The sequence below is a fragment of the Phoenix dactylifera genome, chromosome 4 (assembly GCF_051530095.1).
Source record: "Phoenix dactylifera cultivar Ajwa chromosome 4, Ajwa_hap1_PhDact_Kaust_v1.1, whole genome shotgun sequence".
Taxonomy (NCBI): Eukaryota; Viridiplantae; Streptophyta; class Magnoliopsida; order Arecales; family Arecaceae; genus Phoenix; species Phoenix dactylifera.
In genome coordinates this window covers 15,077,811-15,104,458 of record NC_143193.1, presented here as the reverse complement: position 1 = coordinate 15,104,458, position 26,648 = coordinate 15,077,811, and the positions used below count along the sequence as shown (strand labels likewise).

At 48.8% G+C, this 26,648-nt stretch overlaps 1 protein-coding gene across 1 annotated transcript; it reads right to left on the bottom strand.

The window, feature by feature from the left end:
• Positions 1-7,368: 7,368 nt before the first annotated feature.
• LOC148703738 (protein DETOXIFICATION 29-like) lies at positions 7,369-9,805 on the bottom strand. Its single transcript, XM_088719769.2, has 2 exons — positions 9,270-9,805; positions 7,369-9,192 (listed from the first exon to the last, which is right to left on the bottom strand). Exons 1-2 carry the CDS (start codon positions 9,711-9,713, stop codon positions 8,623-8,625), a joined length of 1,014 nt encoding a protein of 337 aa, XP_088575895.2. The 5' UTR covers positions 9,714-9,805; the 3' UTR covers positions 7,369-8,622.
• Positions 9,806-26,648: the final 16,843 nt, after the last annotated feature.

Here is a 26,648-nt window from a genome sequence, read left to right as displayed (position 1 = left end):
CTTGTTGGGAGGCAACCCAATTCTCTTAGATTATTTCTTAACATTGAGGACAATGTTAAGTTTAGGTTTGGGGGTATTCATCTTGATTTTCATCAAAAAAAAAAGTTTTAAAAAAAAATATAATAAAAAAAAATATTTTTTAAAAAAAAATAAAAAAATTTTAAAATATGTTTATTTTCATAAAATAATAATAAAAAAAAATATTAAAAAAAAGTTTTGTTAAAAAAAAAAACCCTAATTTATATACATTTATGCGAGAATGATAAACACATAAGGTATATAAAATCTAAAAAGCCCAATGACTAGTGGGAAGTAATATAAATTTAAGTTCTTTTTATTAAGTCTCTCTTAGGGAGTTGTAAGCTAATTAATACTTTGGAATTTCACTACACACTGGCCGACTCTTCTAAGGTCTAGGCTCGATATTATGTTGAGAGTATGGTAGCAACCTTGGACCCTGATGAATCATACTAAAAAAAAAAAAAAAAAAAACAATAAAAATGGATTTAGTCAGGAACATCGAAAAGGGCTACCTATTGTCAAAGGTCAAGTGGGCTTGTGATGAGGACTCCGAGCATAAGTCCGTAGGGGAGTCTTGATGCCCGACACCTTATGCCAACTGGTGTGAGAGTTGTCGACTGATTGCTCGTTACACGGAGAAATCACCACAAGAGTAAAAGTGCACAATTTATATATCTTTCTTGAAAAAAAAAAAGGAAAAAAGGAAAAAAATGTTGTATTGACCGAAAAGACAATAGTGTGAAAGCCGTCGTTGTATAAATTCGAGTAAACTGGAATATTACAGATAAAGCCCGTGAGGTACTAAAGTAAACATTCACAACTCTCGAAATCCTGCAGATAAGATGATTTTGAATCAGTGAGTAGGTCTTTTCGACCAATCCTTGGAAACTACTAGTATTAACAATATTTTGGAGATCCGAACCCTTAGCTTGTGTACGGTCCAGATTTCATCGAGCACTCCAGTATAAATAAGTCTTACAACTCCCTAAAAGGAAACTTAATGACTTTAACTTAGATTGCATACTAACCTAGAATTTGGGCTGACTTAGTAAATAAAACCGTGTGTGCTTTGAAATTCTTATCATTTATGTATCTTAGATAATAATAATAATAAAAAAAAAGAGAGGTTTTGAAATTCTTTACTAGTATGCATTTGGAATTCGATTTTTACTTCATAGATCAATCGATCTAAAAAATAATAATAATAATAATAATAATAATAATAAAATAAAAATAATATAATAATAAAAAATAATAATAATTTAAAAAAAAATATATGAATTATTGAAGTTTGTGGATATCTTCACTGAAAACTCTCACGAGACTATAACTCGTCCACTAGGGTAACCTAGGGGTTTAAAGCCATGTTGCATATGGTAAATGCAATCGCGATGCCTGCGAAAGTGAGTTAGAGTTTTTCTTTTCTAATTTTATTTTGCTCGAGGACTAGCAAAACATAGGTTTGGGGGTGTGATAAGTGCTGATTAATCTATAATTTAATATTCTTTTTCCAGCACTTATCAATGATCTTAAATGGATAACTACTTGTTTTACCAAGAAATTGAATAAACAATGAAATAAATTTAAATTATGGTAAGAGGTAAATAATACTTTTCTTAAAACAGACTCTGAATTTGTTTCTCTTCTGGTTGAGATCTTTCATAAAAACATTCAAGGAGGAGATTGTGTTGACCCAAGGTTCAGCACTAAGAGGCTGAACTTTAGGCGCCTAATCCTCCTCTACTTGGTTCTGATTTGTATTAGTCAGTCTTCGCCTGCTGAATAGGATCCAATCCTTGGCTGCTGCTTGGTTGGGTTCGAACACAAGTCACACAGGGTACTACAGAAATTCAGGCGCCCCAAATTGAGCATCACGGCCGAAATATGCTCCTCCCTCCCGTTCCAGCCACGAGTTCCACGCGACGGATCCACGTTTTCAACATCTTCCATGAACTCCTTCGTGATTCACCCATCCAGGCGTCTGCCCTTCCCTTCCGCCCGTGATCCAGTCCTTTCAGTCCGACTGCAAGCGTGATCCCGACGTCCCAACCGCATCCAGCGCCTCCGTTTTCATCCGGATCCAATCCCAGCAGCCATAGCCAGATTCTCCGCACGTTCCCCTTTCTCCCGCGATGCATCCAGCCAGGCATTTTCCGCATTCAAGCACCTGTGGCATCGTCGTCGTCCCCGGGTGTTCTGCCTGCGACCGTTCCTCCGTCGATCCCGCAGCCAGACATCTTCCACATCAGCCCGTTCCAGCAGCATCCAACGACCACACCAGCCACCAGCATCTGCAAATCTCGTCCCGGAATCACAGCATCCGCACCATGATCTTCAGCCCCTCTCCCGTCATCCCAGCAGCAACCACATCCGCGTGCCAATCTTCCGCCCGAAATCCAGCCACGGATTGACGCCCTCCGCCCTCTCCAAGCTTGCTGGGGACCTATAAAAGGAGGCCATCGTTCGGTGGCAAAAGGGGGGAGAGCTCGGGGGGGAGAAAAGAAACAGAGGATACTCTGTTTCGGTGAAGAAGAAAAGAGGCCACCAGCCGAGAGAAAGAAATAAAAAAAAAAAAGAAGAGAGAGAGAGAGGGAAAGAGAATATTTGTGATATTTTGGGAAGAATGAGAGGTGCTCAATTTCATTTGAAGATGGGAGGTCGTCCGGAAGCCATGATCGGCTAAACATCTAGTCTAGGGCTGGATGAAGCCCTAGCAATGTATCAGGGCATTGTGGTTCTTATTTTTTTTAATTATTTTGGAGCTTGTTTAAATTCTTATTTCCAATGAAATATTTCTTCATGATATTTAAATTTTGAGCATGCTAGTTACTAATCATGTTTGCTAAAGTAGTCTAAGATGATCCATGCCTAGGAAGATGAAGTGTGCTGCATCCTAGATTAGCATACTTAGGTAGACACTTCATGCTACACCGAAGATGGATCTTCCTAACACTCTTTATGCTTTTATTTTAAAAGGCTTGTAGCCAAAATTGCATGCTTCTCCAAAAGATAAAAATTAAGAACACAATTCTTGATGCAATGCTATGTGGTGGATTCCGAACCCTAGATCTATTTACTTTGATAAAATTTCAATTCGTACTCATAGATTAATTTAGTTTAATCAAGTTAGCAAATCCTTCTTCTTGATTTATTTTTAAAAGAAAAATAACTTATTCTCCAATCCCTGTGGACCGACACCCGTAACCACTATCCTACAGGATACGTGCTATTGCGTGGTTTATTTTTGAAATTGAAAAGAACCGATCACTTCGGTCAAGGTTTGGTTGTCTAAAGAATTCTCCATGAAAGATCTTGGGAAAGCATCCTAAATTTTAGGGATTAAGGTCTATAGAGACAGATCTAATAGGATGCTTGGCCTGTCATAGAAAATGTACATAGAGGAAGTGCTGAAGAGGTTCAGCAAGAAAAACTCTAAAAGGGGATTGCTACCCTTAGGCATGAGATTCATCTCACCAAAAAGATGTGCCCCAAGATTCAACGCATGAGCAAGATCCCTTGTACTTCGGCTATAGGGAGCCTCATGTATGCCATGCTATGTACACGACCTGATATAGCACATTCTGTGAGTGTCACGAGCAGAAATCAGTCAAATCCAGATGAGGAGCACTGGACAGCTGTGAAGAACATTCTTAAGTACTTAAGAAGAACTAAGGATATGTTCTTGATCTTTGGAGGAGGATCAGAATCAAAGGTAGAAGGATACACAGATTCAGACTTTATGACTGAGATTGATGATAGAAAGTCTACATCAGGATATGTGTTCTTGTGCAATGGTGGTTCGGAAAATTGGAAGAGTTCCAAACAACCGATCATTGCAGATTTTACCAAGAAAGCTGAGTACATTGCCGCATCTAAAGCTACAAAAGAAGCATTTTGGTACAAAAAGTTTGTTGAACAGTTAGGCATGATGTCATCAGATGCCATCACACTCTACTGCGACAACAATGGCGCCATAGCACTGGCTAAGGAGCCAAGGTATCACCAGAAGTCCAAGCATATAGAGCAGCGATATCATCTGATACGCGACTACTTCGAAAAAAAGTATACAGAGGTGTAGAGAGTAGACTCCATAGATAACGTGACGGATCCATTCACTAAGCAGCTGAGTCAATAGAAGATAGAAGCACATCTTGAGAAGATGGGGCTTAGATATATGTCTGATTGGCATTAGTGCAGATGCATTGTAATTGTTCTAGAACATGAAATTTATACTTGTCCTTTTTATTAATTAGTAAAATTAGGCATTTTGTTCATTCATGTTATTATGTGTCCATGAATCATCGTAGGAATTAATAAGATAATAACACATATTCTCAAGAGTTGAGAATTTAAGACATGTGTCATTAGTTAGTTAATTCCTGAATTGCTCCTACTCGATGGATCATCACAAAGGACGGTGATCGATCCAATAAGATTAGTGCACAGATCACTTTTCTTGATGGACGAGTCTTAAGTCCACAGTGTGGGGACACTGAAGTGATTGTGCAAGTGCTTGTTAGAAAACAAGGATACTAAGCGTGACCAAAGCAAGAAGTCACTTAGATGTCTATCCACTCGTCAGTAAATTACTTGATGCTGCAGTTGTATGACTAGTACTTAGACCTGCGATGCCTTAGGTAATCGTGGTAAGGTTACTGTAGTTTGATGAACACATAAACATGGGCCCTAAGGATCCTTATGGTGTAGATTGACTGCAGTAGGTTCGCTGTCGACCTTGATAGATTAGGAGTGATCCTATATGATTTGTGAGACTAAGTTCGAAAGACCTTGGCCAGGGCAGTTCTAGAAAAAGAGTTTTCCAATCTTGAACTTGAGTCAAAAAAATTTGATATAAGACAGACGATGGGGTTTGACGAGTTATCCATAACCTCTGTCATCTCGAGATCCACGATAGAGGTACTGTATCATACGCTAACTGCACCTAGAGGTTCATCCATTCCGATCTGCTGGGTTGCCACTATATGCTGCTAGGTGTCACTAGTGGATTGTGAGACTCGAAGGCATTCACTTGGTGATCAATGAATCCTAAGAGAAGAGTTGAAATTGTTTTAACCCATTGAAAGAAGTTTCAATGATATTATAATAAAAATCATAATATATCTCACTACCAGACAGAATAGAACCTACGAGATCACACACATTAGTGGTTTTGAACGTTCCAACGGTTGGATTACGATTTAAAATCATCATAGATTTTGATTGTCAAATTGATTGACAATTGGTTTAACCCACTAAGGATTAGTGAGTTAAAGAAGAAGGATTTGCAATTTGATTGCAATTTAATCGATTCAATTGGACTTAATTAAATTAGGCTTAACCTTGTTAGATAAGGATAGGAATGTCTAATTAATTAGAACTTCTTATTAGATAAGGAACTTAATTCATGAAGTCCAATTTGGATCCTAATTAGATTAGGATTCACATGAATCAAATTGGAGGACACATTGGGTTCTAATTGGATTAGGATTCAATTGATCAAGTGGGACCATGTAATTCCTAATTGGATTAGGAGACCCATGCATGGAAGGCAGGAAAAGATCCCTTTCTTCATGCGTGTGAGGCAAAGAAGGAAAGAGGGAGGGGCGTTCGCCCCTCCTCCTTCTCACACGCCCAAAGGAAGGAGGGGCGTCCGCCCCTCCATTCCTTTTTGGTCCACACGCCAAGAGGAGGGGCGGATGCCCCTCCTCCTCCTCCTCGTTCACGCGGATTGCCACACTATGCAAGCTCGGCCCTTAGATTCTCTCCAATCTCTTTTAAGTAAGGGGTGTGATATAATTAAGTAAGGGATGTGGCAGATTTTGGAGGGATGAATCAAGGAGTGATTTATCATTGAGATTATTCCTTATTTGTATGGTCATGAGATGCCTATAAAAGGGGGCCAGGCGTGAGGCATAGAAGAATTGGAGCTTTCATTCAGCCGCCCACCCCTTCCTCTTTCTTTCTGGTGTGAGCAAAAGAAAGAAGAGAAGAGGCATATTCTTCTTCTTCCTTTTCGTCCTTCTTCGTCCTTCTTCTTCTTCCTCTTAAAGTAATTAAAGATTTGATTAAAGGAAGAGAAAATCAGCTATCAAAGCGATCTCTACAAGGGAGCTAGCACCCCGGTGAGATCAAGGAGCTTGGAACGATCTACTTTGTGTGGATACCTGTAGAGGCCGGACACTTGTGCAGCTTCAAGCGAACCAAATCCAATGATCATCAGATAGCGGTGAAGTTCTACCCGCTCAAACATAAAGATTAGATCTTTATAAATCCTTTACAATTAAGAATTGTACTAGATCTAAAAATTAATCTTGTCTTTAATTTTAATCTTTTCTTTAGATTTCATAAATCTGAGTTAGAGAACTCAAGAAAATTTTTGAAATCTACGTTCCCTAGAATATTCATGAGATGAACAACCCCATGCGTGTCCTTCCGCTGCGTTCGTTACAATGCGTGCGGAGGTAATCTGACAGTCATATTGTACCACTCGAAGTAAGCTTCCAACGACATCAACCAGTCTTGAAAACTGCTCGGATCCAAGCTCCCACTATAATTAGCGACGTCAACACGGACCCGCTTCGATGCTTCGTCAAAAGCATCATGATCCCATTGCTTATGCTGCTTCCAGTAAGAGTTCCCAAAATTCATCCCTATGCGAGGATTAATTTGTGGTGGTGCTTGAGGACCCCATGAAGGTGGCTGGGGAGGAGGACCCCTAGGTGGTCGAAACTCGGCTTCAGGGTCTTCTCCTGCTAGTGCCTCTTGATTTTCTGGATTGTCAGGGCCACCAGGTTTACCATGTTCCTCTGCTCTAAAAAAACCTGATCCCAAACAGCATCCATCTTCTGCAAAAAGACAGTAACTTGGTTGGCAACGTCGACCAGCAACTCATCTCGTTGATGTTGTGATAGCCGACCGGTGTTGTAAGCACGACCACTGTTCGTACTCATGATGATGGCAGCTCTCATGGAACCACCGCTCTGATACCAAAATTGATGCAGAGGATGGGATAGAGAAGGATGAATTCAGAGAAAAGCATGACAATTTTGTTTTTTCTCTTGATGCGGATGCGGCTTGGGTGAGGATGGAAATGTTGAAGGCATGATACAATGAGCGGAGGCGTTGCTAGATTGGGTGAAGGCGTGCTAGATTGGGTGAAGACGTGGCTAGATTGGGTGAGTGAAGGAGTCTCACCTTCACTCAAACTCTCAAATATGTTGGCGTGGAAAGGACAAGATACGTAAGAGGATGGGTGGAGGAGTCTCACCTTCACTCAAACTCTCAATTAACTTGGCGTCTTACTAGGGAAAGGAGAGGCATCTCACTTCAAAAAAAAAATAAATTGAATGTTCAACTCAACTCTGCCGACTTTATTCATCATCCCTCTTTTTATAGTGCAAGAGGTTGGAAGTAAAGAAAACACTAACAACCAGCACTTATCCACTCAAGACTAGAAGTTTGAGATGATAAATCAAACTCAGACTTTAAACAAGGACTCGCTAACAATCAAATTTTTGAATGAAACAAGTAAACAACCAAAGCAAAACAAAAGGACTCTCTAACTACATGGCAGAGTACGTGCTCCTGGTTGGCTTCAGGCACGCTCTTGGTTGGGCTTCACCCGCACGCCTTTGGTTGGGCTTCATGCACGCTTGATTCCCATCATAAAGCATTGTTGATTAGTGATGTTTAAAAGCGTCCTTTGCATCAATACAGGGCGTGGACCAAAAATGTGGTAAAATTATATTTTCACATCTATGTTTCCGATGCTTGTTCCATGCTTTCGAAAGCATCGGGACCAGTCACACCATTTTTTTTTCGTGTCCCTAAGTGACATAAAGTGCTGACAATGCTATAGTGCATATATACTTATAGTAGCATTTTTTATGCCCATGCCAGCCGTGGACTCGGCTGAAATCATTGACGTGCACACAGAAGAAGAATTCCTGAAGGCACCGTGGTTTGTTTATTTCCATTCATCGGGCACCTCTTGGAGGTCTGAGTGTCCTCATGTGACCGTTAGGCCTGAAAGCTGCACCTAGTCAACGAAGCTGTGCATTATGTCCAATAAATCTGACGCAGAATTGGTCGAAGAAGCGAAAAATGCGAAGGCAAAGAGGCGAAAGAACCTAAGCTATGTCTTTATCATCATTGCGTCCCGACAGAAGGCAAGCTCGCTGTCACAGTCAATAAACGTGGTAGCTTAAGATGGTAGGCTCTTCCACCGTTCCCATCTTTGACCTGGACTCTAGAGCCACGTTACATTACAATGACTTCATAAGTTTCTTTCTCATTTTAAACTCTATTTCTCAATAACCTAACCATCACTGGTTTCTTTTAAGAAAAGACAAAGATGCCTTGATCAAGTAAGATATACTAAGATTACATCGACCAGGGTCCATTTTAAAAGTCAACTACGCCAGCGGGGCTCTCTTAATCTAAGATCTCCGAGCTGCATGTTCGGTGCCGGAACGTGCCTGATGACCAAGTCCAACCTCGTATTGCAGAAACCCATATAAATAAATAAATAAATAATCTAAAGACACCCGACCGGTTTGTGGCAGATACCGTTAACCTAGATATATACATATACGATTAAGATTAATTATGAATTAGAGACATGCAAGAAAAAAGCATCACGGCGGAGGCGAGAGACAGCCTGACGAATCCCCAAAGGTTGGCGAAGGCCCTCAAGGAGAAACCCGACCAAGCCCGGCCGCAGGCTCCGCCGAAGATGTAGGCGAGCTGGCCGAGCACGATGAGCCACCAGGAGGCGTTGAGCACCACCGCCGCCCCGACCAGACCCCACCCCAGCCTCAGAGTCAACAACCAGCTGAACAACGCGTGCAGCAGCAGCGCCACCACCGACACGACCGTCATCGCCATCATCCTGCTCTGCGCCTGCAGGAACTTGGCGATGGGGAAGTTCATCGCGTACGCGAACAGCTGCGGGATCATCCACACCGAGAACGTCCCCGCCGCGCCCGCGATCTCTTCCGTCTGCCCGATGAGCCGCAGCACCGGCCCCGCGAACACGTAGAGCAGGCTCAGCAGCAGCGCCGTCGTGATCAGGATCACCCACGACCGCTGCATGTACACCCCCATCATGTCCAGCTGCCCCGCCCCGTACGCTTGCCCGCACAGCGTCTCCAGAGCACTCCCCATCCCCAACTTCCCACAACGATCATGCAAAACTTTTAATTAATTTACACGTTTCTTATATAGGATATTTTTGTATCTGTTGTTACCATGATACCGAAGGAGAAGCCGGCGATGACGGAGTTCTCGACGGAGACGGCGGCGAGCTCGAGCGTGCCGACTTGGCCGGCGAACATCTGGGTGATGGCGCCCAAGGAGTACTGGCATATGGAGGTGAAGATGGCGGGGCCGGCGAGGTACCATAGCTTCTTGGACTCCACTGCGAACTCCCTCCAGAAATCTCCTGGTCCTCTTATGGAGCCGATATCTCCGAGCTCTCCGATCTCCGCCACGAAGACAGTTGACGGATGGGCGGCGATAGCGCTGCCATGCTCTTCGCTACGCTCATCTTGACGAGAGCTCATGGAGAGCAGCGGTTCGCTCGTTGTGGCCATGCTTCCAAGGGCGACGACGGCCGATCGAATGCCTTTATTGTCCCTTTGTTTTCGGTTTGCTCTCGCTGGAAGATCATGCACCACAAAACTACTAATCATGCGGGACCACTGCCATACACCAGCTAAATTGATGGAAGAGAGCTCCCCGGTGGGTATCTTCTTTTTTTTTTCACGTGATGAGGTTGCATAAGTATTATTTATCATTGGTAGGGCAACTTAGCTTTCTGTCCCATTCGATGCACTTATTGCAGAAAGTTACCAAAAAAGATAGCATTGATTGCCGTAGATCGATATGGTAAAACGCTATCCTCGGCAAGTTTTGGAAGGCGGTGGGTGATCTGAACGGTCTCTACGCGTTTTGTCATATACCTTCCAAACCCAACCTAGTAATGAATGTGGCTGGCATTGGCAAATAATTCCAACACTACTTCGAGACTTTTAGTCGAGTTATGTTCTTCGTTTTCCTTCAGTCGGGGTGTTATTTGGGTAGCTGTGCTGACATCCATAGGAAGAGTAAGTTAGCAGAAACCTCTTAATTAAAGGATAAATAGGCCGAGTAATGCTACCCATAATCGGTCCTTTCACAAGTCAGATCCTTGGTTCATATAAAAGGTTGGTGCAATAAGCGGTTTGAGGGTATGAGCCGATGAGGGTTGGGTGTAGTCCAGCCCAAAACCCAAGCATCCCATACCAAGCTGAATATTATAGTAATCGTCTTTAGCATTTTTCACATACTGTTATCCATGCCAGTTACTAGAAAATTGTTAAGATTTACATTTATGAATCATGCACCTTAACTTTGCTGAAAAATTTACAAAAAGGTCCCTCGGTAAGTTATAAACATATAATCCTTCTTATTCATGCAAAGATATTAGTTCATCACGCAATACCTGATTCGAAGCAACATGATATGAGTATTCATAGTGCCATTCATATGCAATAACAAATTGATCTTTTACTAGCTTTTGAATATCATGAAAATACTAAAAAGTACCTTATGGGAAATAAGGATCATTGTAAGGATCACAATACCTACAACGAGGCGATGTTAGATGCGATGTTAGACATCGATTCCAAGAAATGGATAGAAGCGATGAAGTCAGAGATAGGCTCCATGCATTCCAACCAAGTCTGGACTTTAGTAGATTCACCAGAAGGTATAATACCTATTGGATGTAAATGGATATACAAGAGGAAATTAAGCTCGGATGGCCTGGTAAAGACCTATAAGGCAAGACTAGTGACGAAAGGTTATAGTCAGCATGAATGCATTGACTATCAGAAAATCTTTTCACTTGCAGCCATGCTAAAGTCCATTTGAACATTGCTTGCTATTGTAGCATATCATGATTATTAGATATGGCAGATGGATGTGAAAACTGCATTCTTAAATGGATATCTTGAAGAAAATATCTATATGAAGCGGCCTTTGGGTTTTACTTCCAGTGATGGTGATCACAAGGTTTGCAAACTGCAAAGGTCCATCTATGGACTAAGCAAGCGTCTCAGAGTTGAAACACTCATTTCAATAATGTAATCAAATTGTTTGATTTCATTAAGAATGAAGAGGAACCATGTGTTTATAAAAAGGTTAGTGGGAGGGCTATTGTATTCCTCGTATTGTACGTAGATGATATTCCCATGCTTACTTCGGTCAAGGTTTGGTTGTCTAAGAAATTCTACATGAAAGACCTTAGGAAAGCATCCTATATTTTGGAGATTAAGGTCTATAGAGATAGATCTAAAAGGATGCTTGGCCTGTCAAATGTACATAGAGGAAGTGCTGAAGAGGTTCAGCATGGAAAACTCTAAAAGAGGATTGCTACCCCTTAGGCATGGGATTCATCTCTCCAAGAAGATGTGCCCCAACACATCTAAAGAGATTCAACGCATGAGCAAGATCCCTTATGCTTCGGCTATAGGGAGCCTCTTGTATGCCATGCTACGTACACGACCTGATATAGCACATGCTCTGAGTGTCACGAGCAGATATCAGTCAAATTCAGGCGAGGAGCACTCTACAACTGTGAAGAACATTCTTAAGTACTTAAGAAGAACTAAGGATATGTTCTTAGTCTTTGGAGGAGGATCAGAATTAAAGGTAGAAGCTAGATACACAGATTCAGACTTTATGACTGACATTGATGATAGAAAGTCTACATCAGGGTATGTGTTCTTGTGCAATGGTAGTTCGGTAAATTGGAAGAGTTTCAAACAACCGATCATTACAGATTTTACCATGGAAGCTGAGTACATTGCTGCCTTTGAAGCTGCAAAGAAAGTATTCTGGTATAAAAAATTTTTTGAAGAGTTAGGCGTGATGTCATCAGATGCCATCACACTCGACTGCGACAATAATGGCACTATAGCACTAGCTAAGGAGCCGAGGTCTCACCAGAAGTCTAAGCACATAGAGGGGCGATATCATATGATACACGACAACCTAAAAAAGAAGTATATAGAGGTGCAGAGAGTAGACTCCACAAACAACGTGGCGGACCCATTCACTAAGCAGCTGAGTCAACAGAAGACAGAAGCACATCTTGAGAAGATGGAGCTTAGATATATTTCTGATTGTTTTTAGTGCAAATGGGAGATTGTTAGAAGTATGCCCTAGAAGCCAATATGGCAGACGCATTGTATTTGTTTTAGGGCATAAAATTTGTACCTGATCTTTTTATTAATTAATAAAATTGGGCAATTTATTAATTCTTGTTATTATGTATCCATGAATCGTTCTAGGAATTAATAAGATAATAACGCATATTCTCAGAAGTTGAGAATTTAAGACATGTGTAATTAGATAATTAATTTCTGAATTATTTCTGATCGATGGATCATCACGAAGGACAGTGATCGATCCAATGCGACTAGTGCACTGATCATTTTTCTTGATGGATGAGTAGTAAGTCCACAGTATGGGGCCATTGGAGTGATTGTGCAAGTGCTTATTAAAGAACAACGATACTGAGCGTAACCAAAGCAGAAAGTTACTTGGATGTCTATCACTCGTCAGTGACTTACTTGATGCTGTAGTTGTATGACTAGTACTTAGACCTGCGATGCCTCAGCTAATCACGGTGAGATTGCTGTAGTTTGACGAGCACATAAACATAAGCCCTAAGGGTCCTTGTAGTACAGATTGGCTGCAGTAGGTTCGCTATTGGATTAGGATTGCATCTACATGGGATCTGTTGCTGGTGGTCCAAACCGAGAACGATTGGCACAGCGGTGTGAACGGGGTTCCGTTTGAGTTGCCTTGGTTGGTGTTGATTGCGCTCCACCTTCCACCGGAAAACCTGCAAGCAAGCCTCGCACCACCACTGGGGTAGTGGGGGGCCTCCGACGATCAAGTCAGAGGAGATTGGAGGAGAAGGAGAGATAATAGTAGCAAGTAAGAGAATGCACTGGAAGTTCTTGCTTACCCCCCCTTCTCCCCCCAGCCGCATATATACCAGGTTGGGGGGTCTTTCAGGGGGGGTTCGTCATCGTGGGGCACGATGGAGCTGCCACTGACACGGCCGTTACAGGGCGTCGTGGGGCAGCGCTGGGTACGGCCGTGACAGGGCGTAGTGGAGCTCCGCCTTGTACGGCTGTTACAGAGGATCGTGGAGCAGCGCCAGATACAACCGTTGCAGGGAGTAGTGGAGCAGGAGGCTGCGGCGTGCCTCTGGGGAATAGCCTGTCGTTGTCGAGAGATGTCCGACTCGGGGTCGGGTTGCTGGATCAAGGGGCTGCCGACTCGGGGTCGGGCTGCGGAGCCAAAGATGTCCGACTCGGGGTCGGATTGCTGGATCAAGGGGCAGCCGACTCGGGGTCGGGTTGCGGAGCCGAAGATGTTCGACTCGGGGTCGGATTGCTGGATCAAGGGGCTGCCGACTCGGGGTCGGGCTGCGGAGGCGAAGATGTCCGACTCGGGGTCGGATTGCTGGATCAAGGGGCAGCCGACTCGGGGTCGGGCTGCGGAGCCGAAGATGTCCGACTCGGGGTCGGATTGCTGGATCAAGGGGCTGCCGACTCGGGGTCGGGCTGCGGAGCCGAAGATGTCCGACTCGGGGTCGGATTGCTGGATCAAGGGGCAGCCGACTCGGGGTCGGGCTGCGGAGCCGAAGATGTCCGACTCGGGGTCGGATTGCTGGATCAAGGGGCAGCCGACTCGGGGTCGGGCTGCGGAGCCGAAGATGTCCGACTCGGGGTCGGATTGCTGGATCAAGGGGCAGCCGACTCGGGGTCGGGCTGCGGAGCCGAAGATGTCCGACTCGGGGTCGGATTGCTGGATCAAGGGGCTGCCGTAGTCTTTCTGGGCGCGCGTGCCGGTCACGTGGGGCATGGTGGCTAAGTTCCCCCGTAACAGTAGCCCCCCACTTCCGAGCCTGGAACCAGAAGGGGAACGGGTGAAGGGAGTGATGTTTCGTGATTGCCGCCATCCCTCGGAGAGGCGCGCGCGCTTCGAGCTTCCCACCTTCTTTATGGCGTATGGCGGTTGTTGCTGACCTGGCAGTCTGAGGATTTCGGCGGACATCCCTCCTTAATGGCGTCGATTCGCCTTTGGGGCGCGAGCGACCCTTCGGCAGCCAGGCGTCCTCACCGTGGCGTCACCCACCTTTCCGCCTATTTAACCGGGGGCCCTCCTCCGTCCGCCTCTCTCTTTACAGACATCTCCGAGTTTCTCCTTTGCGCTGCCGTCATTGCCGTCGGACTGCTCGCTTGCTCCTCCTTTGACGCTCTCGGAGCCGTTCTTCCTTTTCTTCCGGTGAGTTGCCCCATTCTTCAATTTAAGGCTCTCCATACTTTCTCCTTTTGTATTAGGGTACTCCAGTCGTTCCGGTCCTTTCCCCCTTCTTGACCCCGTCCTGACCGTAGATTCACTGGCCATTAGGGATGGGCGAAGTGAGAGCAGACCGCATTAAGTCGGAGCTGGTCGCTAAAGACCTAGATAGGTTCGTGGCTCGATACCACCTTCCCGAGGCCTGCAATGTTACGCTCTCGGGGCCTGAGGAGAGGATGTCCCATCCTCCTCCAGGGAAGGTCGCCATCAATGAGGGCATTCTTCAGGCCGGGTTTCGCTTTCCCCCCTCGGACTTAGTTGTGCAGGTGCTTCGGGGTTTAAGAGTGGCGCCGACGCAACTGGTGCCGAACTCATGGCGCGCCCTGACGGCCTTCCAGGTTCTCTGCCGCATGCACGAGGTTCCTACCCTGAATGTCTTTTGGGAATGCTACGGCCTGAGCGGCCACCCCCAGGACAAAGGGTGGTGGTGCTTTGCGGCGCGGCGAGGGTGCGGCCTCGTCAAGGAGGCTCCTTCCTCCATTCACGGCTGGAAGGAGCGTTTCTTTTTTATTGACGTAGATCCCTCTTGGGGAATCAGGGCAACCTGGGAGACGCCGATGAAGTCCCCGATTGGCCTATCGAGGTTGTCGAGGGAGGAATCCGATGGCGTCGCCGTCTTGAAGGGGTTGGTTGCCGAGGGCCGGCTCCCCCCGGTGGCTTGCCTTATTTCCGAGGATACCTTGGTGAACGTTGGTCTGAGCTCGGTCCCCACTGACCGTGAGCCCGCCACCATTTCTTTTTTAGCTCTTTTCTCCTCTTTCGTCTTGTTCTTTCCTTCAGTTTCTCAACCTCCGACCACCTCGTCCTTTTTGCAGAGATCGACGACGTCATGCGGTCGGACAAGGCAACGGCTGTTGGTAGGACGTCCCTACTGGAAGCAGTCCGGAGGAAGAAACGAGTTCCTCCGAGCGGGGCCCCACCGGCGAAGAAGTCCCGCCAGCAGGTGACTCCGACGCCGACAGACGGGTCCGGACCCACCGATCAGGGGGACGCCGCGGGTGCGGACCGGCAGTTGACGCTGTATCAGCCCTCCGATGCCGAGACTACCGTTTCTCCGGAGGCATCACCCGGGCGCGCCCGAGATGGACGGGTCGGACGTGATCGGTCACCAGCCCAGCCTTCGACTCGGTCGGCTCCGGATGATACGAGGAGGGACGCGCCGAGGCCCCAGCCGAGCAGGACCCTGTCAATTCCAGGGGCGGTCCCCGCCCCGAGCATGGTCAGCATGACTTTTCCCCAAGCGATGGGTAAGGGTAAGGCTGCAGAACCACCGTCCGACTCCGGAGAGAAGTCGGGGTCGGCCTTCACTTTCGCCGGCGCCCGAAACCTCATCGAGACGGTGCTGCTGGAGAAAGACCGCAGGCGGGTCCGGGAGATGAGGGTCCCTGACGTTGGGGCCGCCAGCTGCGTCTGTCTCATGTCGGTGAGTGTTCTTTTGGTCGCTTTCATCATTTATAGGCTCTGTTGATCCCCGCCTGACGCCCTCGTTTTTCTTATCTCTTAGCTCGCCCAGTACATGATCCGCCTGGAGGAGTGCTACGAGGAACAGGCGAGGCTTCTGGCGAGGGCCGAGAGCCAACTGAAGGCAGTAGAGGAGAGAGGTCAGGCTGCGGCGGGGAGGACGACCAGGGACCTCGAGACGAGGCTCCAGGTGGCCGAAGAGCGGGCACTCGGCTTCGCCACCCTCGAGAAGCAACTGTTGGAGGCCCAGGAGCAACTCAAGGTTGCCTCGGGTCTCGAGGGCGAGATCAAGAAGGCGGAGGAGCGGGCCGAGAAGCAGTCCCGGAAGGCTGCCGACTACCGGGAGAGGTGGGAGAAGGCCCAGCGGTCAGCCGACAACGCCCGCAACCGAACCCGGTCTCTTGAAGCCAAGCTGGGCGAATTGGAGTCGGCCTTGGAGAAGTTCCGCGCGAGCGACCAGGAGCTTCATTCGCGCCTGGAGGAGGCTGAGGCTGCTCGCATTGCTGCCGAGGCGAAGCACAAGGAGGCTCAGGCTGATCTGCTGAGGGTCTCCTCCGAGGCGGATGACCGGATTGTGGCGAAGGTCTTGGAGGCGAAGGCTCAGATTATGGAGCGGGCAGAGGCGGCGCTGGCCGAGAAGAGTGCGGAGATCGGGCGTCAGGCGGTACAGGCTTATCGTCAGTCCGCCGAGTTCACCCGTGATATGTCGGAGGCGGTACAGGCCTATCGTCAGTCTGACGAGTTCGTCCGTGACATGTCGGACGCGGGGTCCGACTCCTTTGTCTTAGGCTTCGAGGAAGGCCTAGCAAGGGTGTCGGCTAAGTACCCCGAAATTGACCTGAGTGGGATCTCCCTTCTCAACTCCCCTCCGGCGCCATTGCCTGCTGCTTCTCCAACCGTCTCCCTACCCCCTGCGGACGTGCCCGGCGTTCCCGACCCGGGGGTTCCTCCAAGCTGACCTTCTGTATTTTTGTTCTTTTCTTTGTGTGTTGGCGTTTTGCCAAGTTGTATGGGTCTCGGCCCTGAAACAATGAAAGTTAATGCAAATAGAGTTTCTTCATTTCACTTTCGTCCTTCTTCTTTTTAACTCTTGGTAGCGTCTCGCTGACTCCCGACTCTTGAAATTCTTCTGGCGCTAGGCCAGGTATCTGAGGGTTAGGCCTCAGGGAATTCTTCCGGCGCTAAGCCAGGCATCCGAGGGTTAGGCCTTAGGAACTTCTTCCGGCGCTAAGCCAGGCATCCGAGGGTTAGGCTTCAGGAAATTTTTCTGGCGCTAGGCCAGGCATCCGAGGGTTAGGCCTCAGGAACTTCTTCCGGCGCTAAGCCAGGCATCCGAGGGTTAGGCCTCAGGAAATTCCGCTCGTTGGTCGGCCAAGGCTGGCGCAAGCCGAGGCGACCGGTCGGGGCTTCAGGCTAGTCTGCTCCCGGGATGATCATCGGGTTAGCCTGGCATCCAAGGGCCGAGCCTCGGGAGATTCCGCTCGTTGGTCGGCCAAGGCTGGCGCAAGCCGAGGCGACCGGTCGGGGCTTCAGGCTAGTCTGCTCCCGGGATGACCATCGGGTTAGCCTGGCATCCGAGGGCCGAGCCTCGGGAGATTCCGCTCGTTGGTCAGCCAAGGCTGGCGCAAGCCGAGGCGACCGGTCGGGGCTTCAGGCTAGTCTGCTCCCGGGATGATCATCGGGTTAGCCTGGCATCCGAGGGCCGAGCCTCGGGAAATTCCGCTCGTTGGTCGGCCCAGGCTGGCGCAAGCCAAGGCGACCAGTCGGGGCTTCAGGCTAGTCTGCTCCCGGGATGATCATCGGGTTAGCCTGGCATCCGAGGGCCGAGCCTCGAAAAATTCTGCTCGTTGGTCGGCCAAGGCTGGCGCAAGCCGAGGCGACCGGTCGGGGCTTCAGGCTAGTCTGCTCCCGGGATGATCATCGGGTTAGCCTGGCATCTGAGGGTTGTCAGGCCTCAGGAAATTCCGCTCGTTGGTCGGCCAAGGCTGGCGCAAGCCGAGGCGACCGGTCGGGGCTTCAGGCTAGTCTGCTCCCGGGATGATCATCGGGTTAGCCTGGCATCCGAGGGCCGAGCCTCGAGAAATTCTGCTCGTTGGTCGGCCAAGGCTGGCGCAAGCCGAGGCGACCGGTCGGGGCTTCAGGCTAGTCTGCTCCCGGGATGATCATCGGGTTAGCCTGGCATCCGAGGGCCGAGCCTCGGGAAATTCCGCTCGCTGGTCGTGCGCCTGTCGCTTGCCGCCCGACGGAATTTCTCCACGGCCAGCTGCGATCGTGTTTCTCCTCCTCTCCAAGCGTCGCCTGGGGAACACCAGATGGGCATTAAATGCTAATTGAGGGGTTACCTGGGAAATCGGATCGCCAGTTGCTGCTTGCGAGGAGTGTCAGTTAAGCGGCCGCGATACGCGCGTTCTTCGAGGCGGATGCGGCCTGGGCGCGAGCGGAGATATGTGGACCTAGGGGTACAGGCCACCCGGAGTGTCCTGCACAAAGAATGCGATTAAGAAGAATAACGCTTAGGAAATCGCGGGAAGATACGCCTCGAGAGCCGGATCGGCTCCGGATTCAATGCGCCCGCATTTATTGGAGCCACCCACATCGGAACGACCGGGGGGCCGCAGTTTGGCTATAAATATAGGTGCAGGTGCGATGGAGCCTGCCAAGCCGGAGCTGTTCAGGTTGCCATGGATCATGGGCCTCCTCTCCGGCGCATGGTTGAAAGACCCCTACCGAAGGAACGGGAGGCGCGCCCTTCGCGACTTCCGCCAACTAGCCGTTTCATCTGGGATCAACAAGGAGGTTCTCCCCGGCGGAACTCCGCTCTAGGCGTTTCATTCGGGATCACGTCTCCCCTCCTTGAAGTTCGGCCTTCCGATTGAGCTCCGCACCAGGCGCTTGATCCGGGACCGCGCCTCCATATGCTCTTCTCCCTTGTATTCCTTCTCTCTCCTAACACTGGGGAGGACCGGAATATCCCTTGGAGGTGGCGTTCCCCTGGAGGCAGCGGGAGCTTCGTCTGCGGCGGCTCCTCGTCTTTTTCATGAGGCGTGGATGGCGCCTCTGGGTAGGAGCAGTGTGGACTTCTCCTTCGTCCACTTCTTCTTCATCCGCGCTGGCTCTTCGTCTTTTTCGTGAGACGTCGATGGCGCCTCCGGTTGGAAGCACCCACTTCCGGTGGGATTGCAGCCGCTTCGGATGGAGGTTTCGGGATCCCAGATCTCCAGCTCCTCGGAGTCTCCACCTCTTCTTTACTTTCTTTACACCCTAATTCCCCTCTGGGAATTCCTTGTAATCACACGAGCACGCCGTTGTAACCAGAAATTATTGAAATGAAAAGTGTTATACATTTTCGAACTGTCTTTCTGGCATTGTCGTTCTACTGGTAATACATCCGCAGGTTAGCGGAATTCCAGCTCCTTGGAATTTCTCGACCATCTAGGGCCTCCAACTGGTAGGAGCCAGGTCGGTTTACCCAGCGAACCCTATACGGGCCTTCCCAATTTGGCGCTAGCTTCCCACCTTCCGCAGGTTGAGATGCTTTAGCTCGCCTTAGCACCAGATCTCCGATTCTGAAAAGCTTCGGTCGGACCTTGGAGTTGTAATATCGGGCCACCCTCCGCTGATACATCGCCATCCGAACCTGCGCCATTTCCCTCGCTTCTTCCAAGAGATCCAGGTTCCCTCGGAGTTGCTCCGAATTGGCCTCGGGTCGGTGCACGGCCACCCGAGGTGAGGGGAGTCCGAGCTCCACGGGGACAACGGCTTCCGTGCCATAGGTTAGGCTGAAAGGCGTCTCCCCGGTAGGGGTCCGATGCGTGGTCCGATACGCCCAAAGGACATTCTCGAGTTCTTCGACCCAAGCTTGCCCCGTCCGACCGATTCGCGCTTTGATTCCTTGGAGGATTGTCCGATTTGTGACCTCGGCCTCGCCGTTGGTTTGGGGATGCGACACAGATGTGAACCGATGCTCGATCCCGAACTCCTCGCAGAAGTCACGGAAATGCTTGTTGTCGAACTGTCGGCCATTATCCGAGATGAGGACCCGAGGTACCCCAAATCGGACAATGATGTTCTTCTTCACGAACTTCCGGACTTGTGCCTCCGTGATAGTGGCCAGCGGCTCTGCCTCCACCCACTTGGTGAAGTAGTCGATTGCAACAATCAAAAATTTCCGCTGAGCTGAAGCGACGGGGAATGGTCCGAGGATATCCATTCCCCACTGGGCGAAGGGCCAGGGTGCAGTGATTACATTACCGACCCTCTGCCTCTTTGCGACGGCCGCCCCTGACGCTTCAGTCGAGCCCCCTGCGTTCCTCTCGGGCCGGGGGCAGCCCCCAGTGATAGTGTGGATCACGCCCGCGACGGGTCGATTCTGCTCCCGTGGCTCCTGAGGGGCCGGGTCGGCCGGACGCGGGTCTGCGGGGGGACGTCGGTCGTTCACATATCGACCGAGACACCCTCGGGGGATGAGAGCCTCGATCTCGTCCCGAAGCTGGAAGCAGTCTTTGGTGTCGTGGCCGTGGTCCCGGTGGTACTCACAGTACGCCCGAGAGGGCCTCCTCCCAGGAATCTTCTTCATCTGTCTCGGGAATGGGAGGTCCTCCCGCCCCTTGATTTCCATGAGGATCTGGGCCCGGGGAGTCAGGAGAGGAGTGTACCGGTTGAAGCGTCGGGGCGGAGAACGAGGGCGTAGGGCGCCGTGGTTCCTCGCCGGCGACAGGCTTCTGCGCCGACGTTGAGGCGTCGGGCTCCTCCTCTGGCGTGCCTCTTTTCGCCTTTTCTTCCCGAGCTTTGGAGGGATCTCGGCGGCCTCCTTGCTCCGGTGGGCGGCCGCCTCCTCGGCGTCCGCATACTGGTTCGCCCGGGACAACATCTCCGGGAAGCTCCGCGGCAGGCGTTTGTCCAGGAAGAAGGTGAGTCTGCCCTTTCGGAAGCCACGATTCAGGGCTGAAAGAGCCACCTCCTGGCTCAGGTTCCGGACTTCCAGCGTAGCCTTGTTGAAGCGGGTAAGATAATCCCGCAAGCTTTCTCCCTCGTTTTGCCGGACATCAAAGAGGGAGTCGGAGACCAGTCGCCGCCGGCTACTGACGGCAAAATGGGTGATGAAGAGGCGAGTAAACTGGTCGAAGGACTGGATTGAGTTAGCCTCCAAGCCGGCGAACCACGCCCTTGCCGGGCCACGGAGGGTCGCCGGGAAGGCCTTGCAGAGGAGAGGATCTGATGCTCCGTGGAGGAGCATAAGGGTCCTGAAACTCTCGACGTGATCCCGCGGGTCCGCCGCCCCGTCATAGGGCTCGATCGCCGGCATTTTAAACCCCGGCGGATTCGGGGTCCGCAGGATCCTCGAGGCAAGCGCCGGCTGGGAGGAGATCTCCAAGTCGGCGAAGGGATCTTTGGAGTGGCCCTTCAGGACCTGGAGTTGTCGGTGGAGATCGTCCACCCGCCGGTCCAGGGAGCGCGACCGATGGGTGGGAGACAAGGAGCACCGAGAGGGGGACCGACTGGAGCGCGGGTTCCTTGAGGACTGAGGGGTCTGGGAACGCACCCGGGCCCGCCTCTCGTACCCCGCGCAGCTCCGATGGGAAGGTCCCGGCAGAATGGACCGTGCTCGAGAATCTTCCTCGCGCCGGCGCTCCTCCCCATGGGAGAGGAAGGAGCGCGGGTTGAGGAGGACAGGTGAGCGCTCAGGGAGCAGCGGCTCCTGGGCCCGCTGCGGCGCCCGAGACATCACACCCTGCAGGTTCTGCACTGCCTCCGCGAGGGTGCGAACCTGCTGGGCTAACTGGTCGAACTGAGCGGCCTCGACCATCTGAATGGGGGGTGGAACCGTGGAGTGTTGCTGAGAATGTGTTGGAGATGCAGCGGCCTCCCGGCCGGAGGCGCGAGAGGCCCCGCGACTGGAGGCATTGGAAGCTCCACGACCACCTCGCCGTGCCATTACGATCGCTCTGAGATTCGGTTGCCCTTCCTCTAGCGCCAACTGTTGCTGGTGGTCCAAACCGAGAACGATTGGCACAGCGGTGTGAACGGGGTTCCGTTTGAGTTGCCTTGGTTGGTGTTGATTGCGCTCCACCTTCCACCGGGAAACCTGCAAGCAAGCCTCGCACCACCACTGGGGTAGTGGGGGCCCTCCGACGATCAAGTCAGAGGAGATTGGAGGAGAAGGAGAGATAATAGTAGCAAGTAAGAGATGTTGGGAACCCGCCCATGCCGCTGATATTTCAAAAATTTTCAGATGGCAGCGGAATCGGCATGCACGGGTTCGACGTTCATCGCATGAACGCTTGTTTCGAGACCTTTCGTAATTAGGTAAGAATTAAAACTTTTAGAACTAATAGGAAGATCAAATCTTCACCTTGCGCGGGTAGATGATCACCGCGAATCTGAATTCGTGGTTTTGGAAGAGGGTTCGTTTGAAGCCGTTCAAACGTCCGGCCTCTACGGGTATCCACACGAAGTAGAGAACCGATCAAAGCTTTCTTGTCTTCCCGGGGTGCTAGCTCCCTTGCAAAGACTCCTTTGATGGCTGATCTCTTCTCTTTCTTTCAACTCTTGAAAGTGCTTGAGAGGAGGAAGAAGAAGAAGGAACTCAAGGAAGAAGAACACAGCTTCTGCAGCCTTCTTTCTTTTCCCTGCGTTGGAAGAAGGATTGGAGGAAGAGGAAGGCGCCAACGCTTGGACCTTGCTCTTCCTTTGCTTGCGGCTGAACTAAGAGAGGAGAGGGGAGGGTGGCGGCAGCAAGAGGAGGATGGCTCCAATACCTAGGGCGCCGGCCTCATGGTGCTTCTTATAGCCATCAAGGGCTCCTCCAAAGTAGGAGCCCTAGATGGTTTTCCAAAGAAAGAAAGGGGGGGTGCGCCGGCCCCTCTCTCTCCTTCAATCCGCACCATCCAAGATGAGAGGGGCTGATGCCCCTCTTACTTGGTTAACCTAATCCTCTTCCAAAGAGGATTAGGTGCCTCTCTCATGGTTTAATCCTAATCTAATTAGGATTGGCCAAATTGGGTTCAATCTATACTAGTCCTAATCCAATTAGGACTTGAATGAACCATGACTCAATTGAACTCTTCAATCCTAATCCAATTAGGAGTCATGTTGATTCATTAGATTAATAATTAATTTAGACTTAAGGAATCCTAATCTAATTAGGATGTATTTAATTTTAGTCCTAATCCAATTAGGATTTCTAGGAATCCTACTCCAAGTAGGAATCCAATTTTAATTCAAAACTCCTAATCTCATTAGGATTTTAGGAATCCTATTCCAAGTAGGAATTCCAGTCCTACTCCAACTAGAATTCCCAGCCCTAATCCAATTAGGACTCTAGGAATCCTACCCGAAGTAGGATTTGTGTTTAAGTCTAATTAATTAATTCCCTTTGTTCTTCTTCAACTTCTTATCAATCAAATTGATTTCTTGTGATTCCTAATCACGATTTCAACCATCGGATCGGTCAATACTTCTAGTGTGTGTGACCCCATAGGTTCTATTCTGACTGGTAGTGAGATATATTGTGATCTCTATCACTATATCATTGAAAACTCCTTTCAATGGGTTGGAACGATTCCAACTCAACTCATTAGGGTTTATCGATCATCAAGATAATCCCTATGAGTCCCACCATCCACCAGTGACACCTAGCAGCATGTAGTGGCTACCCAGCAGAATGGAATGATGAACCTCTAGGTGCAGTTAACATGTGATACAGTCCTACTATCGTGGATCCCTACAGGACGGAGGTCATGGACAACTCGTCAAACCCCATCGTCTGTCATATGTCAAGATTTATTCGACTCGAGTTCGATAGTGAAAAAACTCTTTCTCCACTGTGCATACTGCCCCGGCCGAGGTCTTACGAACTCAGTCTTATAAATCACATAGGATCTCTCCTTATCTATCAAGGTCGATAGATTCCATATAGGTGCATACCCTACTCCTAGAGTGAACTTACTGCAGCCAATCTACACTGCATGGACCCATATGGCTAGAGACCATGTATGTGTGCAGTCAAACTACAATAACCTCACTGTGAGTAGCCGAAGCGCCGCAGGTCAAAGGACCAGTCACACTACTGCAACATCAAGCAAGTCACTGACGAGTGGATAGACATCCAAGTGACTTCTTGTATTGGTCACGCTCAGTACCCTTGTTCTCTAACAAGCACCTGCACTATCACTTCAGTGTCCCTACACTGTGGACTCAAGTCTCGTCCATCCAGAAGGAGAGTGATCTGTGCACTGATCGGATCGATCACCGTCCTCGTGATGATCCTTTGATCAGGAGCATTTAGAAATTAATCACCAATGATACATGGCTCAAATTCTCAACTCTTGAGAATATGTATCATCATCTTATTAATTTCTTGGACGATTCATAGACACATAAACAATATGAATGAAAAAGATGCCTTTTATTTATTCAATAATAAATAGTCAAGTACAAAATTATGTCCCTAGAATCAATAATGTGTCAGCCAAATTGGCTTCTAGGGCATACATCTAACAATCTCCCACTTGCACTAAAGCCAATTGGTCATATATCTTAGGCCCATCTTCTCAAGGTGGGCTTCAGTCTTTTGCTGACTCAGCTGCTTAGTGAAAGGGTCTGCCACGTTATCCGCGGAGTCTACTCTCTGCACCTCTACATATTTCTTCTCCACATAGTCGCGTATGAGGTGAAAGCGCCGCTCTATATGCTTAGACTTCTGATGAGACCTTGGCTCCTTAGCAAGGGCTATGGCGCCATTGTTATCGCAGTAGAGTGTTATGGCATCTGATGTCATCACATCCAGCTCTGCAATGAATTTCTTGAACCAGAAGCCTTCCTTAGCAGCTTCAGAGGCGGCGATGTATTCGGCTTCCATAGTCGAATCAGCAATGATCGGTTGTTTAGAACTCTTCCAATTCACCGTACCACCATTGCACAAGAACACGTATCCAGATGTTGACTTCCTGTCATCGACATCAGTCATGAAGTCTGAATCTGTGTACCCTTCTACCTTTAACTCTGATGATCCTCCAAAAACCAAGAATAAATCTTTAGTTCTTCTCAAGTACTTAAGAATATTCTTCACAGCTGTCCAGTGTTCTTCACCTGGATTCGACTGATATCTGCTTGTGACACTCACAGCAAGAGCTATATCAGGTCGTGTACATAGCATGGCATACATGAGGCTTCCTATTGCCGATGCATAAGGAATCTTGCTCATGCGTTGAATCTCCTCAGATGTGTTGGGGCACATCTTCTTGGAGAGATGAATTCCATGCCTTAGGGGTAAGAGACCCCTCTTGGAGTTTTCCATGCTGAACCTCTTCAGCACCTCCTCTATGTACATTTTCTGTGACAGGCCAAGCATCCTTTTAGATCTATCTCTATAGACCTTTATTCCCAAAATATAGGATGCTTCCCCAAGGTCTTTCATGGAGAATTCTTTTGACAACCAGACCTTGACTGAGGTTAGCATGGGAATATCATTCCTAATCAGGAGAATGTCATCTACGTACAGTACGAGAAAAACGACAGCACTCCCACTAACCTTTTTATAAACACATGGTTCCTCCTCGTTTTTGATGAAATCAAACGTTTTGATTGCATCATCGAAACGAGTGTTCCAACTCCGAGAGGCTTGCTTTAGTCCATAGATGGATCTTTGCAGCTTGCAGACCTTGTGATCTCCATCACTGGAAGTGAAACCCAAAGGCTGTTCCATATAGATATCTTCATCAAGATATCCATTCAGGAAAGCAGTTTTCACATCCATCTGCCAGATTTCATAATCATGAAATGCTGCAATGGCAAGCAATGTTCGGATGGATTTTAGCATGGCTACAGGTGAAAAGGTCTCCTGATAGTCAATGCCTTCGCGCTGACTATACCCTTTCGCCACAAGCCTTGCCTTATAGGTCTCTACCTTTCCATCCGAACCTATCTTCCTTTTGTAGATCCATTTGCATCCAATAGGTACAATACCTTCTGGTGGATCTACTAAGGTCCAGACTTGGTTGGAATGCATGGAGTCTATCTCTGACTTCATAGCTTCCAGCCATTTCTCGGAATCGATATCAGATATCGCCTCGTTGTATGTTTTGGGATCCTGTATGTGATCCCTATCTCCCACTAGGAACATTTCCTCAGTATCCTCTTCAAGTATACCTAAGTATCTATCGGGAGGATGGGAGACTCTACTAGATCTACGAGGTGGTTGAGGGACATCGTGTACTGGCTCCTTATGAATAGGTTCTATAGGATCCATGACTCGTTGCTTTTCAGAGACTTTCTCTTCAAGCTCAATTTTCCTCCCACTGCCTCTATCAAGGATAAACTGATTTTCCAAGAAGATGGCATGACGGCTCACAAACACATTGTGATCCTCTGAGACGTAAAAATTGTATCCTAATGACTCTTTAGGATATCCTATAAAACGAGCACTTATGGTCCTAGCCTCTAACTTGTCCGCCTGTAGTCGCTTGACGTGGGCCGGACATCCCCAAATCTTGAGATGACCCAGACTTGGTTTCTTACCATGCCATATCTCATACGGTGTGGTAGGAACGGATTTAGAGGGAACTCTATTCAATAAATAAATCGCTGTGAGTAAGGCATCTCCCCAAAGGAACATAGGTAAATCAGTGAAGCTCATCATGGACCTGACCATATCCAATAGGGTCCGATTTCTCCTCTCTGACACCCCGTTGAGTTGAGGTGTTCCCGGAGGTGTCCATTGTGAGACTATGCCGTTTTCTTTGAGA

Excerpts from the sequence above, each read along its gene's own strand:
- LOC148703738 (XM_088719769.2), bottom strand. The coding sequence starts at position 9,713 with ATGATTAGTAGTTTTGTGGTGCATGATCTTCCAGCGAGAGCAAACCGA. Across the intron at positions 9,193-9,269 it reads GCTTCTCCTTCGGTATCATG|TTGGGGATGGGGAGTGCTCT; the intron begins GTAACAACAGAT and ends CGTTGTGGGAAG.